The following is a 19,367-nucleotide window of genomic DNA, read 5'->3' as shown; positions in this document are numbered from 1 at the left end:
GCGCCCCTCCCTCTACCCAAGGTTCCCGTGGAAGGGAAGCCACGCGGGCGCGGGGCCCCGGAGTTCCCACTGTCCGGCCGGGGAGACCCAGTCTCCCAGGAGGGACTCCCGCACTCGAGTCCCGCCGGCCAGGTGGACCAAAGGTCCGCGGGCTCCACGCCGCTCCCCTCCCCCGCCGCCCCATTGTCTGCCTCGCCCCGCCCCGGGGGACACGTGCGCCTGCAGCTTCCCGAGCGAGGAGAGCGCGGGGCGGCGGCGGCGTGGACACCGCCTGGAACGACTACGCGACCGCGGCGCCCGGGGCGGGGGCCGGGCGCGCACGGACCGGTGGGTACGCTCCGCGGAGCTGCGCTCGCGTTCCGCGCCCCCCGCCCCGTTCCCCGCCGGTCCGGGACGGGGCGGGGGGTGGGGCGAGCGGGAGCTCGGTTGGGGGGCGTGCGCGTGGTGCCGCGGTGGGGGTGGGGTGGGGCGGGGTGGGGAGATGCCTGTCTCCTGACAAAGGAGAACGAGTGGGACACGCTGAGCCGGCCCGCCCCGCCCCGCTCGGAGGGGCGCGGGAGGGGGAGTGCCGGGAGGGGAAGGGGCGGGCCTTTCATTCACTCTTGGCCCCTCCGCCGCCGCCGGAGCGGAAGGGCGGGGTCTCGCGCCCTCCTGTGTGGTGAGGAGCGAGGGAGGTGGCGGGCGTGGGGGCGGAGCCCGCGGGCGCGCGTCCCGAGGCGTAAGCTACGTCGTCACGTCAGCGCGGGAGAGAGAAAGAGAGGAGCCGAGTCGGCCGGGACTGGGGGGACGGGGCCGAGAGACCGAGGGAGGGAGCGAGCGTGCGAGCGTGCAAGCGAGGAGGGGAAGGGCGGCCACTCGTGCCTGAGCGGCCGCGGACAACACTGCGGGCGGTTGGGGAAAGGAGCAGGGAGGGGAAGAAGAAAGGCCTAGAGGAGAGGCGGACGGAGGCTGGTGGTGGTGGGAGAAGGAGAAGGAGGAGTTGGAGGCGGGCAGGGGCTGAAGGAGTGAGTGAGAGAAGCGGACGCGCGAGGGAGGGGAGGGAAGGGAAGGGGGGGGTCACGCGGAGGCGCGCGCGCGCACTGGGAGCGCGCTCGGAGGCGAGTGGAACTGGATCGGGTTTGCTGCCAGCGGCGTGAGCTTCGGCCGCCATTTTACAACAGCTCCACTCGCGCCGGACCCAGGGAGCAGCGAGCACGCGTTGCCCGCAACCGGATCTCCTCGGACAGGATTCCTCCACCGCAGCCCGACGGGGAGGTAACGACCGCCGGGACCCGGGTCTGGGAGGGGAGCTCCGTGACATTGTGGAGTGAGCTGTGGGATGGCGGTGCGGGGAGAAACCGGCTTTTCTGGAAAATGGATTCCAAGGAAGAGGGGAGCACGTTGACTGGGGCTGCTTGGGAGTAGGCCGCGGCCCGCGCCGCCACTTCCTTCTCCCTTCCATGTGCTGCTGCCATTCGGGCTTTGTCTGCGGCGCTCCAGGGAGGAGGCGCCCCCGTGGCCCGCGCGGACCACGAGCGGCGGCGGAGTTGGTGCTGTCGTGGCCGTCGCCGCGGCGCGGGAGTGGGCGGAGAGGAGCCGGTCCTGTCCCGCAGCCGCGCGGCGGGGTTGGGTGGTGCTCGGGGTCCGGCGAGCGTTGGGCAGTTCGCGGAACGCCCTCGCGCCGCCGGCTTGTCGGCCCCGGCCCGGGGGTGGCACCGCCGGCCCCCGCGCCGCAGTCGCTGCCGGGACCGGCGAGGGGTGGGGGGCTTGCACCGCGCGCCGCGGCGCACGTCTCGGCGGGCGGGCGGGTGGCCGGCGGTCGCCGGCGCCCGGGGCAGAGAGAGCCATGTGTCACGGCCGAGACGGCGGCGCTGGGGGGCGGGGAGAGCCTGTGGCCTGGCGCCGCCGCGGCCTCGGTGTCGAGGGGCGAGGTTGTGCTGCTGCTGCTGCTTGCTGGGGGCTCTGGCCGCGGCTTGGGGTTGCTGTTGGGAGCCGGTGACGGTGGTCTTGGCCTGGGACTCGGTGGGTTTTCGTGGAAGGAAGTTGTAGGACATTGGAAGGCGCAGAGCACGTGTTTCTGCTGGGCTCCCGGGGGCCGCAGCGGTGAGGCTGCCGCTCTGGATGCGGAGTCGGGGGCGGGCTTTGGGGTGTGCGGGTGAAGGGTGGAGAAATTGGGTGGTGGGAAGGTAGCTTGTGTGAGCGCTTTGTTCTTCGCAGGCTGTTGTTACCGATCTTTAAGCGGCAGGCGGGAAAAGCGCGCACTTCGGGGGTTTACCTTTGAGAGGGAAAAGCCCAGCTTTGCTTGCTCCACACACACCTCGTTCGCCGTACGGGCACAGCTGCATGTGGCACGCTGGCTCGTCCTCGTGCTGGTTGGGCTCCATTTGTAATGTGGTTTTTCCTAGGGAGTGTTAGCAGGTGAGTCAGGGGTGGTGCTAAGGAAAAACGTAGTGGATCCGTCCTTCTGTGCCCCGCGCTCCGAATGTGGCTTGTCAGGCGACAGTGACTTTCAAGTAAGGCCTCTTTAAAGGGAGGTGCAGGCTGACTGGTGTAGAAATTGGTAGAGAATGTAAAGATTGGGGCTCTCATATTGTCCTCTACCCTTTCTGAAGATCCTAGTTTAATTTTGCTTATTGCGTTTGAACAGATCTCTGGAAACATGGCTACAGAACATGTTAATGGAAATGGTACTGAAGAGCCCATGGATACTACTTCTGCAGTTATCCATTCAGAAAATTTTCAGACATTGCTTGATGCTGGTTTACCACAGAAAGTTGCTGAAAAACTAGATGAAATTTACGTTGCAGGTAAGAACTAACACTTGCAAAATTATATCATGAAATTTTTCTATTGGATTTCTGGCTTTGAGCTAAAATAGCAACTTTTTGTGGTTTCCAATAAGTGTGGGACCTGGAGTTTTGCCTTGTTGTGCTAGTTGTGAACTAGAGGTTAAGGTGTATAGAGGGAGGGAAGAGAAAGGGTTAGGAGGTAAAGGCTGGCTGGCCAGATGGATAAGTATACGATGGTAGCAACAGCTGCTAAATATTGGAAGCAGGCCATGTGACTTTTTGGGGGTATTTTTATAGTAGGATTCTTGTTAAATAACTTGGTAACTGTAGACTTGTAGTCTGTCTCCGTGTGGCTCTTGCTTTTTCTAGTGGTATTTGAAATTGAGTAGAGGTTCATTTGTCATGCTCGGTACTTCGTTGGTTGGTTTTAGAATTTGTGAGCCTATATATTTGCTGTAGAAATAGGGTTCAGAATTGTCTGATTTAGACACAGAACAAGATTAAAAAAAAGTGGTTGAGAGGCCTTATTTAGTTCATAATGCCGTTCAGAATAGCTAAGGTATGTGTGTTTTTCATCATATAGATGATAAGGGGGCATGGAAGAATTCTTAGTTGGCACCTATATTGGCAAACATGGTCTTTTTTAAAAAAAAAAACCTTCTAAAAATATTAAAAGTTGACAATTAATTAAGTTTTTCCTTCTCCAGGGCTGGTTGCACATAGCGATTTAGATGAAAGAGCTATCGAAGCTTTAAAAGAATTCAATGAAGACGGCGCATTGGCAGTTCTTCAGCAGTTTAAAGACAGTGATCTCTCTCATGTTCAGGTAACATTAATCTAGTGTCAGTGTAAAAACAATAAAAAACCTGAGTAGTTTTGATAGTTCAAGTTTTATTTATTTAGGTACGTTTAAGATAACTGTTGTTAAATATGATTGGAAAATTCGTTTGCAGAACAAAAGTGCCTTTTTATGTGGAGTCATGAAGACTTATAGGCAGAGAGAAAAACAGGGGACCAAAGTAGCAGATTCTAGCAAAGGACCAGATGAGGCAAAAATTAAGGTATGTCTTTAAAAACTTTCTTTTTTACTCCTTTCAGTTTTAAAGTTTTTTTTTTTTCTATTTTCTAGCTTTGGTAAATATTTCTTGGGTGTGAAATGGGTGTGTGTGTTTTGTTTTTCGTGTTTTTTTGTCTGTTTTTTGTGGGGGTTTTTGATGTTGCGAGTTAATGACCATGAGATAATTTGTTAATCTTTTGTAATTACTGTTTTTCCTGCCTTTAACAATTTGTTTCTAAAACAGTTCTGAAGTTTTTCTTCTTAGCTAGCTACTGTTTCTTAAATCTGTGTTATTGGTATTCTAAATAAAAGATTTAGAGAAATACAGCCACCATATTTTTTTAGAAACCTGCAAGTCCAGATTAACTGACAGTGGAACCAAAATGGGAGGGGATCTGCTCACCTCATACTGGTGGAGTGTGTGCATTTAGCAGCTGACTGCTTTTCTTAGGATTCTCAAGCCCTCAAATTAAATGGGTTTAGTATTTTAACACTGCCTTCTTTTCCTTCCATTAGTATGGGTTTTTAAGGCCAATTTGTTCATTTCTAGAAGCAGCTTTTAAGGATAAAATGGATTACTGTGGAAATGTAAATGAGGAAACTGAGGCTGAGGGTAGGTTTCCTTTGCGCTCCCCCCACCCCCAAAGTCAGAAGAGTAAATGGCCTCAAAGTCAACTAGGTTTTGATCTTGGTGTTTTTTAGTTGTGTTGAGTTTTTAGTTCATAGAAAATATGACGGTGATCATACTAGTTTTAATCTGGTACTCTTAATACAGTGTGCCACTGCTCTTGAACCAAGGGTTATGGTTTAAGAAAATAAGTTACTAGGAACAATAGAGGTGTCAGGTGTGTTTTAATGCTGTGGGAAGAGAGAAGCTTGGAATATGGAGTTAGACGTTAAGGCTATCTATAAGTTTGAGCCTTTTGCAGTTGTAGCTGTGGGTGAATTGTGTTTGAGCTATAAGTTTAGTTTTTCCAAAGAAATGGAATATAGTTGTTACTCATTGTAATTAATCAGTTGCAATTAAGTCTATACTGAGACAGTTATTAAAATTTTATGAAAAATTGAAAATTTCGTTTGTGAGATTCAGTTCTATCTTTGGAAGGGAGTGGCTTAAAGCATTAGTGTGACTTAAATTGTGGCAAGAAGGCAGACTTTTTTTCTTTTAACATCTTTATTGTAGTTTCTGCTGTATAACAAAATGAATCAGCTTATGTGCAAACGTATATCCCCTTCCTCTTGCATCTCCCTCCCACCCTCCTAATGCTACCCCTCTAGGTGGTCGCAAAGCACCCAGCTGATCTCCCTGTGCTACGTGGCTGCTTCCCACTAGCTATCTATTTTACATTTGGTAGTGTGTATATGTCCATGCCACTCTCTCACTTTGTCCCAGCTTACCCTTTCCCCTCCCCGCGTCAAGTCCATTTTCTCTACGTCGAAGACAGACATTTTTATAGGATGTTTTTCAGAGGGAATAAGTTTTTCCTTTTTGTTTTTAGCGAGTGACATAAGAGGTATTATTTGGGTCACTTAAAGATTACAGTGAAAGAAGCGCAGGGATTACATATGGGAAAAAGGGAAGAAGGAGCCATTTAATGGTTTAGTTTATGTGATAGTAATAGATTTGAGTTTATTTTTGTTACTAACCCAATGTTGCACTGTTAAGCACATATATTTGGAGATAATAGAAAAAGACTACTTAAAACATGTAGCACTTTCTGGGCTTTTTTGTTAAGACAATTTAGGAATAAAGGAGTTATCAGTTACAGTATGTTTTCATAATATATTTTATGTTCTTTGGGTAGAAAATATTTAAAATCTATCTAGGTGTTTTCATTTTCAAAGACTAAAGTGACCCCCAAATCACTTAACAGCATTTTGATAAGTTTTGTCCTGTGCCTAGTGTTTCTTTTTATTTCAGAATTTATCATCTAATTATTGGGTTGCTTTTATTATTCAGAAAACCAGTTTTGTGCTTTGTGGGTGCGATGGTGGAAAAGGAATAATTCTTGTTTTTTCCTTAGGCTAACTTTTTTCTAGTCTTTTTGCTTATAATAGAAGATGAAGAGAAATTTTTAATGCTCTGAGTAAATATGAGTTGTGTAAATTTAACAGTTCACTTTTAGGGAGGTAATATATAGAGGTTATGTCACATTGTTGCAGCTTCATAAAGTTTTCAAAATCATTTTGGCTCTCATTTTTTCTGAGTGATCCATGCTGTCCTGTGAAGCATGGTACTTGAATGTCAGATGAATAAGAGGTCATTTTTCCTGCAACCCCTAAGTTTCTGGACTTAATTGGAGGAGTGTAATTTCTATAAAGGTTGGTGAAACTCCCAGAATGGCGGTAGGTACCTAGAAGTGTGGGTTACAGGGAAATTTATTGGGTAAGAAAGCTAGATTTGGGAGAGAGAAGTTATCCATCTCCTTCTTTAGGAGAGAATTATTTTCAGCGTAATTAGGTGTAGTCCTTTTTTAGAAGGGCCGAATAGGTACACGTTGCCTTGAAAGTTGTTGACGGATCAATATTTAGTGTTGTTCACTGAGCACTACTCAGTAATTAATTGGAGACCAGAAAATAATTTGACCAGGATCCTGAAATTTTCATTATAAATTAGGGCATATTATAAATTACAAGCATACATTAAAAGGGGAATTCTGAAACACAACAGAAATCTGTAAGTAGGGAATGTTGCAAAGATCCATGGAAAGATTTGAAGAAGATTGATTTTAAACTGCTCAATGTATGGGTGTGGTCTCATGAATGAAATGTATTGATGACATTTGAACTTTTTAAGGCGCTCTTGGAAAGAACAGGATACACACTCGATGTGACCACTGGACAGAGGAAGTATGGGGGACCGCCTCCAGATTCCGTTTATTCAGGTCAGCAGCCTTCTGTTGGCACTGAGGTAAAGAGACTAAAAACTTGTACCCTTTGTAGTAAATGTACAGGTGTCTGGTTCCCTAAAGAAACTCTCCATGGTTTTTACTTCATATTTAATTTACAGATATTTGTAGGGAAGATCCCAAGAGATCTGTTTGAGGATGAACTTGTTCCATTGTTTGAAAAAGCTGGACCTATATGGGATCTTCGTCTAATGATGGATCCACTAACTGGTCTCAATAGAGGTTATGCGTTTGTCACTTTTTGTACAAAAGAAGCAGCTCAGGAGGCTGTTAAACTGGTGAGTTTTTTTTTCTTTTCAGTTTTCACATTCTCTGTTTTCATTTAAAGCCAGGACTTTTCTTAATTGTGTTAACCAAAGGTTTTTGAAGTGCTGATTAGGCACTGTCCCATTTTCTATGTACACATTGTAGCAGTATTTTTTGCATGTATAGTTGAACTGACTCAGGATGTATAAGGTAGTGTGGTGGAGTTGAAGTTACTGGTGCTTTGAATTTGGCTTAGCAATTTTTTTTTTTTTCAAGGAGTGTTAAAAGGTTTAAGAAAGTAACTGTAGTAGATAGGGCTCTTAAAGGACCATATCTGGCTGTCCCTTTTTCGAAAATGTTTCACAAAGACATTGTGATGATAACTTTCTAGTTAATGAGATAAAGGATTTTATGTTGAATGGCAGTGTCTGATTTAAAAGTACTAGATGTCGGGTGAGGACCTAGTTATTTTCCCAATTTAAAGAATTTTAATGTTTCAAACTATGGCTTATATAATTCTCCTTCAAATTAGTTTTATTAAATTCTGTGACAGGTAGTTTCTGTGTTTTGTAGTTGAAGATGGAAGTTAATTTCAATCCAAGAAATACATCAAAAAGTACAGCTGGGGAGGAACTTTTGTAAATGGTTCACTATAGCAGATGATGTTTGTTAGTTTTGCGTTATCTGACTTACACACGTTTTATGGGTACTTCTAAGCAAACTTGAACTCCTTAGAGTGATTTCATCCTGAATTTTATTTTTCCTTCCCTCACCATCATATATATCACTTTTTTTTTGTTTTTTTTTTTTTGCGGTACGCGTGCCTCACTGTTGTGGCCTCTCCCGTTGCGGAGCACAGGCTCCGGACGCGCAGGCTCAGCGGCCATGGCTCACGGGCCCAGCCGCTCCGCGGCATGTGGGATCTTCCCGGACCGGGGCACGAACCCGTTTCCCCTGCATCGGCAGGCGGACTCTCAACCACTGCATCACCAGGGAAGCCCATATATATCACATTTTAAGGCAAACCTTAAGGAGAAAAAGAAAACAAATATACTTACTTGGTTTTGCTTTTTGTATTGCTTGGATCTCTCCATTGGTGTGTGTAATTGAACATTGTAAAGGTTAAAATTAGAAAAGTATGCTACTTGGGAAGAATAAAGAATTCAGGAGTTTAGATATTTCTTTTTAAATCATGGCTGATTTTCTTTTCTTTCAAAGAGTGCTTTCTATTTCAGAAGGGAGAGTATGTATAGCTCTAGGGGTCCATTCAATGGTAACCTTTGAACTGTCACGTTTTTAGTTTAAACAGTTCAGGTAAAACTGAGGACTCTTTAGAGTTCTGGAAAGATACTTTAGGAGTCATCCAGTTGAATCTATAAAAGAATAGAACGTTTTGCTAGGTAGTAATAAAGTAGCAGTAAGTTTCAGTGTTGAAATACATAATGATTGAGAAGGCAGTGAGACTATCTTACTGCAAAAAGCTAGTACAGAATTTAATGATGTCAGATCCAGTTTATTTATGACGTATTACATAAAGCTTTAGTTTTGCTTAATAGGTGTGATTATTTAGTGTTACAAGTAATGATTTGTGTATTAATATTTTTTAAAGGAATCATTAAACAAACATTTGTAGACTACTTAATTTTTGTTGCCAAAATACACTAATTATGGTAGGTCGTCACTAGAATCTATTTCTAGATGATGTTCAGAATTCTTATAGTAAAGAAACATCATTAGAAGATGTTATATAATCCAGTCCTAACATCACTATTTTGAGTGCCAATAAGTACACATGAAATATGTCTCAGTTTGGGCAATTGCCTTGGCTTAACAGATCATGTAGTCCAAAGTTGCATTGCTGTAGGCTTAGAGTAGTCTTAGTAATGTAGTTAAGTTTTTCAACTGTAACACAGAAATTTCCAGGTAGCCAAACAGCCATTTTGATTGGTCTGTGAGCTAGCTCTTGTCCTAAATCTTTTAACATTTTTTTCTGGGTTTGTGATTTGAGTCCTTATCTGGGGGCATAATTATTTTTTACTATCTGATGAATAGGAGGCTCTGTGCTTTATTGTCTTTTTAAGGGTATTCTTAGCACTGGGATGAATTGGACGTATTGTCATTGCTTTTTTAAAAAGGATGCTTTACCACAGCTAGGACTATGGTGATAATAGAATTGGGAGATTTGCCTTAATGCAACAGTAGAAGAAAGGACTAGGCTTTTGAGGAAATGAAACATTCTAGAGAAATAAAAAACTGAAGTTGATTAGGATGTTTTTTGCTACTTTGTTTTGATTCCTGGAAGTGAGTACCCTTCCTAAATGTATTTTTTAAGGAAGCATATTTTGAAAACTACTTGTACTCGTATCATGTCACGAGTCTACTTGAATTACAGCTTTATCCAAGGTGAATTTTTATATAAGGTAGTTGAACTGTTGTTCTAGTTGCACATAATCAGATGTTGAGAAAATGCCTTTTTTACGTTATTTATAGATGAGGCAAGATTGAAGCACCATCTTTTTGCTTTCCTGTACTTTGTGTCTTGAGAAATACCTTCGATTGAGTTGAGATAGTTTATATATTCAGCCTTATTTTTTGATGTTATTCAACAACGACCCCCCCCCCAAAAAAGACTAGATTTTAAGTTTGCATCTGAATTATTTGTCAAATGGGTTGATGTTAACAGCTGAAGAAGAGGCATGAAGTTAGAAGCAACTGCAAACTTCTTAATGACCCTATTTTCAGCTAACATCTGCCTTGTATTTGGGGGAATAAGAAAATTCATCCCTAAATGATGACAATGTAGCTAAGGAAGCAAGATTTAAATTTGTGAAAAGGTGAATAATAGCTACCACTTGTGCTTGTTGAGGCACAGGAGCTGTGCTAGGTGCTACATTATTACCTTTAAAGATCACTTCAACTCATTCTTCAAGGTAAGTGAAATATCTTCCTTTTGCAGTAGAATAAATAGTCTGGGTGGCTTGCCCAGAGCCGTACTGGTTTAGTTTGATACCAGGTTTGTTTAGCATGTGCTTATCGTTAATTAGACATAACAATTTAAGCCAGCAGTATAAGTTATGTTGCCAGGTAGCCTGATTCTTCAAATTATGTAGTGGTTTAGGTAGTGTTAAAAGGAATTCAGAGTGTAAGTCGTCTCTACTGCCAAATTTATTTTTGGCATCTAACCAATTTGTACCATCTTCCTGCTACCATCCTAGCCTAAGGTACCATTTGAAGAATCCTTCTAGCTAGTCTCACTGCTTTCCATTGCTCCTTTACAGTCTTACCTTTTAGCTGTGTAGATTAGATCGCAACAGTCCCATGCTGAAAACTCTAATAATGGCTTCCAAACAAGGTTCTATCTGATCAGGTTTTTGCTTACCTCTCTCTTCCCATTCTTCTTTATTACCCTTCCATCCACACTTTGCCTTTTTTGTCCTCCACAAAAGCTATGAGCATTTCCATCTCAAGGCTGCCTTCTGTTCTTTCTCCCACTTCTCCCAGTTAGCACAGCTGCTGTCTTATCAATCAGGTTTTCTTAGAAGGCCTTTCTAAGAAAGGCTTACCACCCAGTTGCCCCATGACAGTATACTGAACATGATAAAAAAAGGAATGCTTAGATGTACTTAAAATTATTTTTTAACTTTGAAAGATTATTTGCTTCTCTCTTCCCATCAGAAAATTTGCTCTTTTTTCCTGTATCCCCAGCATTTAGAACAGTGCCATTATAGAGTAGGTACTAGGTAAATAACCTGACTGGCTGACCAGGCAAGTGTGTATATGTATTTGTGTGGTGTGCTGCTGGAATTGGAGCCCAGGGCTACTGGCTCTGCACTGCCCATTATGGTTTCTATGCAATGGAAGTGTCCTACTGAAAATACCTTTGTTACAAAGACTGGAATACTGACCTCTATTTGCACATTAAGGGTTATGACTTTAATAGCCACTGATAGTTTATCACCACAGTGGTTGTATACACCAGTGTACAACCATTTTGATGAATGCAGCTGGCAAGACAGGTCGACAGAATATTTTAGTAGCAATTAGCAAGTGTTTAGTGTGTTTAACATGAAAACTTTTACTATGGCCATACAAGGTAGTTTGATCCAGTTCTTGACTTTGGGGTTTCTAGGACTTGAGAGGCTAACTACAATTAAAGTGGAAGCATGTGGTTCACAGGGTAAAGGAGGGATGAAGGGATCGATTGCTCTCGGTTGAGGTTGTTAGAGAACGCTTTGTGATAAAAAGGTGTGAGCAGGGCAGTGAAGGAAATAGATGAATAGTTGAAGCACTGTTTTGTGGGAAGGGAGGTAAAACTTGTATAAAGTCAGTGCTAGAAGGCAGTAGGCATGACTGCTGGGCTGAGTTGCATGGTGCTATTAAAGTTTTGAGCCTTTGTATGGGTTGCATGATGTAAATAACGGTATAGGTTCTTTTTTTTAATCAGTGATATGAATGAGGGCATAGTTGGACTGCTTGGAACGTTTGGTGACTTGAATCTATATGTAGTGGTTAATGCCATGGATGGCAAAATAAGGATCTGAAAAGATTTTGATAGCCTGGGACAGTAGTTTACACCAGCAGGATGGAATTGAGTGGGGCTGAGAGTCAAGTCCTATACATGACTAATCCACAAGTAAGCTGTAGTGTGTTAGTGGTGTGGTGTGATTGCCAAATAAGCCAAGATAATCATGGACTACATGTTGCAGAGGCCTGGTGTTTAGAAGTGTAAGAATAGTCTCCAGCTTACTCTAGACTCCTCAGTCTGCCTCTATAGGATTGTGTTATGGATATCACTGTTTGATGACACTCTGGGAGGCAGTTCCCAATTTCAGAGAAGTAATGATTAGCCAAGCATAGAAGGGGGATTGAGTCCTAAGCATTGTGTGCAGGTATATGAAGTGCTGTCATTTGGAGGAGGAAATAGACTTATTGTAGAATTTTTAGGGAAGTAGGTTTGGCTCAAGGTAAAGAAGACTTAAATGGACAGGCTTGGGAGGTAGCGGCTTTGCTGCTGTAAGGGTTAGGACTGAGCAGCCACTTCTGGATCAGTTTTCTAAGTCCGAGATTGCTGAATTTCCGGGGATTTGGTAACTGATTGGCTATAAGGGAAGGAAAGAGTGAATTGATATTTTGAACGTAGATGATGGGAATGTTCCAGACTGTACAACTCATTTTGGTGTTCCGAAATACTGAAACTGCATTGGTTAGTGTTCAAAGTTCATCTTTATTTTATTTGGTTACCTCACTGTTACTGGATCTGAAAGCTAGATTTCTAAAATTTGTTAACTTCAGTGCCTACTCTTCTAGAGTTTGGAAAAGATTACGTTTTCTTTTTTATTTTGATACTATCATATCGTTCTGATTACTAACCCTTGAGAGTAAGGGTTTATCAGCATTAAATTAGAATCTCTATTAAGGATCAGAACAGTTGTTTTGGTAATGTTTTTCTACCATCCAAGTCACTGTTAACTCACCTGCTAAAACCTGCTAGGATGCAAAGTTTATTTTCGAATTTAAGGTGATAGATTGGTCTTAAAAATGCTAGAGTGAGAAAAGTTAAACAACTCAAATATACTTATAAAAGTGCATGCTTAACCTGTAGATGGGGCATTTCTTTAAGGAATGTTTATTTCTAGGCACGTTTGCTTTATTTGGACAGTATGCTATGTGCAGAGGGTCACCTTTGCTCCTTTAATGACTTCTTTTCATTGGAGAGCCAATTTACTCTCTATGGGTCAGCTATAATTGTTCCAATTTTTTAAATTAAAAAAATGTGGATGAAAAGTTAGTTTTCTTTATAAATCCTACTAAATATTCATGTCTTCATATTGTTCAGAGACTACAGTCATTTAAATACCTTCTACTTACCCCGCCTTGATTAACCATAGTGAGGATAGGTTAGAAAGGAAGAAACTTTTCTTTTGTAGATAATAATAGAAACAGTCATTACTATTTTGAGGCAGCATTGTTAAGTAAATAGTCTCTGCTCTTAGAATATTTGGAAAGAAATACAATAAAGGGAAAATGATACCAAATTGTCATCTTCAAAATAACTCCTCTTTCTCCCTTTTTAAAACTTTGTATTTCCTTCCATTCTTTTTCTGATTTTAATTTTTTTTTTCCAATTTCTGGAGTTACAGACTAAATGACCAGATTGAAAGCCATTGATTTGTCACTAAGGCTGGCTACTTGATCCTTAGATATAAAAATCTAGGGAATGTACATGTCGTAAAGCAGTTTATTGTGTTCTAAAGTTAACTTGTTTGTGTAATAGGGTATTGTAGTCTACTTGTCCATAATCCCATGCAATGGTGGATTCAGCCATAGGTCTAATATCTGCCTGTAACCGCATATTTTTATTTTTAAGAGGTGTTTGGTCTAAATAGAATATAAATGGCATGAGAAAATGAAGTCCAGGGCAGGATTTCTTAACCTCAGCACTATTAATGTTTTAGAGTACATAACTTTTTATTATGCTGGACTATTTTGTGAATTGTAGGATGTTTAATAACATATCTGGCTTCTACCTACCCACTAAATACCAACAGCAGACCCCACCTCTAGTTGACCAAACTGTGTGTGTGTCGGAGGGCAGCAAATCACTCCTGTTGGAAACTGCTGATCTGTGTTAACATAGAAGGGTGTTTTTGTTGGCCTTTATAGGATTTAGGGATTGCAGAATATTTGGTTGAGCTCAAATCTACAGGTATGCAGAGGAGTTTAGATGGTGAAGTTTCAGGGAAAGCGTTATAGTCAGAGGTTGAGCAGTATGAAAACTGTTTGAGAACTGATGTAAATAGCTGAGATTATAGTATTGTGGAGAAAAGGGAGAAGTGGTAGGGATTTTAGGACGGACTTAATGACATCCAAGGGTTTAAACTTTGTTTTGCTGATGCGGAGTCCATTGTGGGATTCTTTTTCAATAGGCAAAGTTGTGATTTAAAAAAAAATGTCACCAGCATAAGTGTAAAGCATAGAGAGAATCCTGAGATCATGATGCCCAGAGACTTGGATAAGCGTGAACGGAGTCGGTGGGGTAAAAAGTACAAAACTGTTCTGAACTGAAGGAAGGATGTTTGAACTTCATGTTTAATTTTGAATATCTGGAGATGGAGAAAAAGGGAGAGGGAGGAATCAGTTTTCTGACTTGTCTGTATTTTCTTCACTTATACCTGATATACCTGTTATGCAAGAATGGGAATAACAGGGATAGGAACTTTTTGGGTTTTGCCTCTGCGGTATTCCGTTTTATGGAATATGGTTACTTGAAGATTGTTTACTTTTTACTGTAGTTTTATAGTAGTTTACCATAATCTACTTGTCTTTCTCCAACTTCATTGTAGGCTTGGTGAAAATAAAATGGGGGAGAAAGTTGGATCTGATTCAGAATAACAAGGTTCTCCTTTTAGATTTAAGTATTTGAAGCCAGAAATCCCTTATTGTAACTTTTTACAAGTGATTAGGGGAGATGGAAAAATAAGATTTAAGTGCTGATTAATAGAAAGGCAGAAAGCTTGCTGGCACTGGAATCTGTTTCCCTTGCATGAGAATAACTAGTCGGAAGGATGAATTTAAGTAGAAAATAAGGTATTGTGGAATCAGTAATTTGGAATTTAAGCTGCTTACAGACTAGATTCTTACCATTTGCTAAATTTCAAGGACTTGACAATTTTTTGCTTTAATTCATAAACTTGGTTAGTGTGTTTTGTCAGTACAATCTTCCTGTCTCAGATTATAATTTTTTAAAGGATAAAAATACTTGATAAACCTAAGTGTTGAAGTTTTAATTTGTTAAAAGATTTTGCTTTTGTGTATGGGATTTGCATATCTTTCTATAATGAGCACCTATAGTAGGATATTTTAAGTATTTTTAAAACATGCACTTTTCCGCCTTTCAGTATAATAATCATGAAATTCGTTCTGGAAAACACATTGGTGTCTGCATCTCCGTTGCCAACAACAGGCTTTTTGTGGGCTCTATTCCTAAGAGTAAAACCAAGGAACAGATTCTTGAAGAATTTAGCAAAGTAACAGGTAAGTTGGGTTTACTTGGAAGGAGGTTCAACTTCTAATATTTAAGGTAATGTCATGCTTTTGTGTGCCAAGCACTGTTTTAAGCACTGCATTTATTGACTCGTATTCTCACTATAGCCATATAAGATGAGTAACTCCATTTTTCAGATAAAGAAATAGAAGGTTTTGGGAAATAACTTGCTGAATGTTATGTAGTTAGTAAGGAATACGGCTGGGATTTGAACTCAGTCTGCAGAATCATTGTTGTGCTTCCCCTGTTTTGGAAAATTGTATTTCTTTCTGTGTTTTTATGCATTTTGAGGTGCTAGTTGACATTCTTAGTAAAAATGTTTGATAAGTAATAACCTGATTTTCCAAATTACAGGAATGGTAAGTACTCTTGCTATAAGCAGAGATTATACTTTGTCAGTATGGTGTAATTTCTTTGAATTGTAAAGCATTTTTTATAAGTTTCCAAGTGACAGGCTTTTGTCATTTGGAAACTAGAAAAAATAGTTTTGTCTGCCTAGAATATTTAGCAAATTATCAGCCTGTTACCAATTTCCAGGAACATTTGAAATTCTTACACAATACTAAGATAGTCTCTATTTCATTTGAAGTAAAACCATGTCTGAGGCCAGAAAAGTGCCATTAAAAAATTAGTTTTTACTTGCATGGGGTGAAAAATTTCTAACCATGTCTGATTTATACTTCTGGTTTTCCTAAAACAGCTTTGTAAAGATTTCATACCTCTCTGTCATCTAATTAATGGAAGCAGAGAAAAATTTCTAACCATGTCTGACTTATACTCCTGGTTTTCCTAAAACAGCTTTGTATAGATTTCATACCTCTCTGTCATCTGATAAATGGAAGCAGAATAGTCCTCAGGTCTAAGTAAAAAGAATACATTTTCTTTTCTTGGGGATTTTTGCATTAGGAACACTTGGAAAGTGTGGATTAGGTGAATTATCTGGACCGGTTTTTTGAGAGTCCCTGGTAAAGATAAGAGATTATTTTTCATTCTGATATTCAGGTATAATATTAGAAAAATAAATCTTTTGATCTGCTTATTTTTGCTTATTTTATCTAATTTCTCTGGAATTGTTGCTTACTTTCAGAGGGTCTTACAGACGTCATTTTATACCACCAACCAGACGACAAGAAAAAAAACAGAGGCTTTTGCTTTCTTGAATATGAAGATCACAAAACAGCTGCCCAGGCAAGACGTAGGTTAATGAGTGGTAAAGTCAAGGTCTGGGGAAATGTTGGAACTGTTGAATGGGCTGATCCTATAGAAGATCCCGATCCTGAAGTTATGGCAAAGGTAATAACAGTTGAGTTAAAAATTTTTTTGTGGTGTTGCTGGGAGCAGGGGTAGGCTTTAGAGAGTGGAGGGAAACTTGTGTGTGCTTCCTTAAACCATATTTTTGAAAGTGAGAGAAGGGTTCTGTGTTAAAGGCCACACACCAGAAATAAATAACAAGTGCATGGAGGGTGAATATAGGAATTTATTCATGGACCGTCAGCTACAGTTGTGTAGCCATCATACTCTTATGATAAAGTAGGTAGCCTACATGCAGTGGAGATGATTCACTTTCATTTTTGTGTGGATTCGAAGAGCAGTTTCTTTGAGTTTTTGAGAGTGGCGCCATTAAGATTACATGGTTTTTGTGTTAAAAGTCCTACTCCTAAAAATAGTGAACTGTACTGGCCTCAGCAGAGCTGCTGCAGTTAAAAGGTTTAGCTATTATTAGGTATCGTGCTTCAGCAGTCAGTTGAGACATCTATGAAAACAAACATCTCTTGAGTCAACACTTTACCAGTGCAGTTTGCAGTTAAGTTATTCTAACCTTTTAAAGAATCCTCCTTAATGACGATAGGCTAGGAAATACAACTAGTTTACTAAAATCAAGAGAGGAGTGTGAAGTGTCAGAACAGTGAATATTAAAGGGTAAATGTTTTTGAGGACAGAAAATACTTAGGATTCATTCTTTTTTCCTTTGGCTTATTAAGCTCTCATTGGTCAGCCCTTTAGATTAAGAAATTCAGATGCTACTTCAGGTATTTTAGGAGGAAGTGATAGTGTTTCTTAGCCAAAAGGTTAAATTTGTAGTTGTACTTGAGGAGCTTTCAGGATTGAAGACTTTATCTTACCAGTGTTTTGAATATTGTTTCCTCTCTTCAGGGTTTCAAAAGCAGGTCCCAGTTAGTTTTGACTCCCTGTGTTAAGTTCAACAGCTATTTCAGATGGCATGGTGTTCACGTTATTAGGAAATAACCACGTCCATTTTAATTGTAAAATAATAGCTAATGAAAAGTCCTGTGCGTAGCATGTTTTGTTTTTTGAGCAGCAAGTACAGCAGTTTCCCATACGCACACCTGCCCACATAGCTCTGCAGCCACACACCTGCCCACATAGCTGTGCAGCCGCACACCTGCCCACACAGCTGTGCAGCCGCACACCTGCCCACATAGCTGTGCAGCCTCCTGCACGATCAGTGTCCTCACCAAAGGGGTACATTTGTCATAATCAGTGAATCTAAATCGACACATTAGTATAACTCAGTGTTTACGTTAGGATTCCCTTTCGGTGTTCTGCATCCTATGGGTTTGACAAATGTATGTTGTATCCACCATTGTAGTATCATACAGAATATTTTCATTGCCTTAAGAATCCTCTGTGATTGCCTTTTCATCTCTCGTCCCCTCATCCCTGGCACCCACTGCCCTTTTTACTGTCTCCATAGTTTTGTCTTTTCCCAAATGTCACATAGTTGGAATCATATAGTATGTAGCCATTTAAGACAGCTTCTTTTACATTTAAGGTTCCTCCATGTCTTTTCATGGCTTGATAGCTCATTTCTTGTTTAATGTTAAGTAATATTCCATTGTCTGGATTTATTATAGTTTATCCAGTCACCTACTGAAGGACAGCTTGGTTGCTTCCAAGTTTTGGCAATTATGAATTAAGGTGCTATAAGCATGCATATACAGGGTTTTGTGTGGACGCGTTTTCACCTCTTTTGGGTAAATACCAAGGAGTGTGACTGGTGAATCATATGGTATGAAAGTATGTTTAGTTTTGTAAGAAGCTGCCAAATTATACCATTTTGCATTCTAATGCAGTGAATATGTTGTTCAATATTCTCAAAAGCATTCGATGGTGTTAGTGTCTTAGATTTTGGCCGGTCACTGTAACAGGCTTGTAATGATATCTCACTGTTTTAATTTGCAATTCCCTAATGACATGATAATTGAGCATCTCTTCCTATGCTTATTCGCCATCTGTATATCTTTGGTGAGAACGTTCAGATTTTTTGCCCATTAGATCCAGCAGCATGCTCCTTGGTATTTACCCAAATGAGTTGAAATTTTAGTCTATATTTTATATTTCTGGTACTCCTCTAATGGGTTGTGACTAAAGTTAAGTTTGCAGGGTTGGGATGGTGGCATCTTGGAAACTGAATCCTTTGGAAATACATAGGAAGTTTCTGTTTCTTTCTTAAATTTCAGGTAAAAGTGCTGTTTGTACGCAACCTGGCCAATACTGTAACAGAAGAGATTTTAGAAAAGGCATTTAGTCAGTTTGGGAAACTGGAACGAGTGAAGAAATTAAAAGATTATGCTTTCATTCATTTTGATGAGCGAGATGGTGCTGTCAAGGTAAATAACTGGGGGAATTATCATAGGCATCTAACTTAGACTAATGATTTTTAGTCATCCTAAAATCAGAATGTTTTAGAAAATTGAAGGAAACTCAGAGGTCATGTAATTACTCAAGCTAACCTTCATTGGCCTTAGCAAATCGCATAACTTACTAAACTAAGTCAAAAAGATTAATAGTTGAAGAGCTGGATCTTTAAATGAAATCAAGAATCCTATTTTATCTCATCCTTCTAGTGTTAATAGTAAATGATTTTTTTAACTTTAAATGAATCATAGTTGTGAAAGGTCTCTTGTATTGATCAGTACCTACTTTTTTAAGGCTATGGAAGAAATGAATGGCAAAGACTTGGAGGGAGAAAATATTGAAATTGTTTTTGCTAAGCCACCAGATCAGAAAAGGAAAGAAAGAAAAGCTCAGAGGCAAGCTGCAAAGAATCAAATGTAAGTGAAAGTTGTACAGATTTTAATATTGATTAACTGGTGAATAACAGGTGAACAAATCTGTAACATGCCTTTACCTTTTAAAGAGGACTTGAAGTTTAACTTGAAAGCTTTGAGTCAAAGAAAAATGCCGAGAATCTCCAAAAATGTTTATTGAGCTCTTGCTGTTGACCATACTTGTGAAACTAATTGTAATTCTAAACAACTGGACCTCTGCATAATAAACGAAAAATCAATCTAGGTTATTTTCTACTGTATTTTACAGAA

The 19,367-nt window shown here is 40.9% G+C and overlaps 1 protein-coding gene across 9 annotated transcripts in view; it reads left to right on the top strand.

The window, feature by feature from the left end:
* Positions 1-223: 223 nt before the first annotated feature.
* The window catches only part of SYNCRIP (synaptotagmin binding cytoplasmic RNA interacting protein), a 29,051-nt gene continuing 9,907 nt past the window's right edge, over positions 224-19,367 (top strand). For 3 of the 9 annotated variants that reach the window (XM_030859444.2, XM_030859443.2, XM_060283448.1), the window contains exons 1-10: positions 1,123-1,254; positions 2,627-2,786; positions 3,476-3,594; positions 3,722-3,829; positions 6,623-6,736; positions 6,836-7,012; positions 14,879-15,014; positions 16,112-16,317; positions 18,507-18,656; positions 18,979-19,100. In XM_030859444.2, coding sequence (XP_030715304.1) covers positions 2,639-2,786; positions 3,476-3,594; positions 3,722-3,829; positions 6,623-6,736; positions 6,836-7,012; positions 14,879-15,014; positions 16,112-16,317; positions 18,507-18,656; positions 18,979-19,100 — 1,280 coding nt within the window. In that variant the 5' untranslated portion in view covers positions 1,123-1,254; positions 2,627-2,638. Of the gene's footprint in view, positions 328-1,040; positions 1,255-2,626; positions 2,787-3,475; positions 3,595-3,721; positions 3,830-6,622; positions 6,737-6,835; positions 7,013-14,878; positions 15,015-16,111; positions 16,318-18,506; positions 18,657-18,978; positions 19,101-19,367 lie in introns of those variants that run through there. The other 6 variants (XM_060283450.1, XM_060283449.2, XM_030859442.3 and 3 more) reach the window with 5 other exon arrangements.

This window comes from Globicephala melas, chromosome 14, assembly GCF_963455315.2.
Source record: "Globicephala melas chromosome 14, mGloMel1.2, whole genome shotgun sequence".
In the NCBI taxonomy this organism is placed as follows: Eukaryota; Metazoa; Chordata; class Mammalia; order Artiodactyla; family Delphinidae; genus Globicephala; species Globicephala melas.
This window is presented reverse-complemented; position numbering and strand designations above follow the sequence as displayed.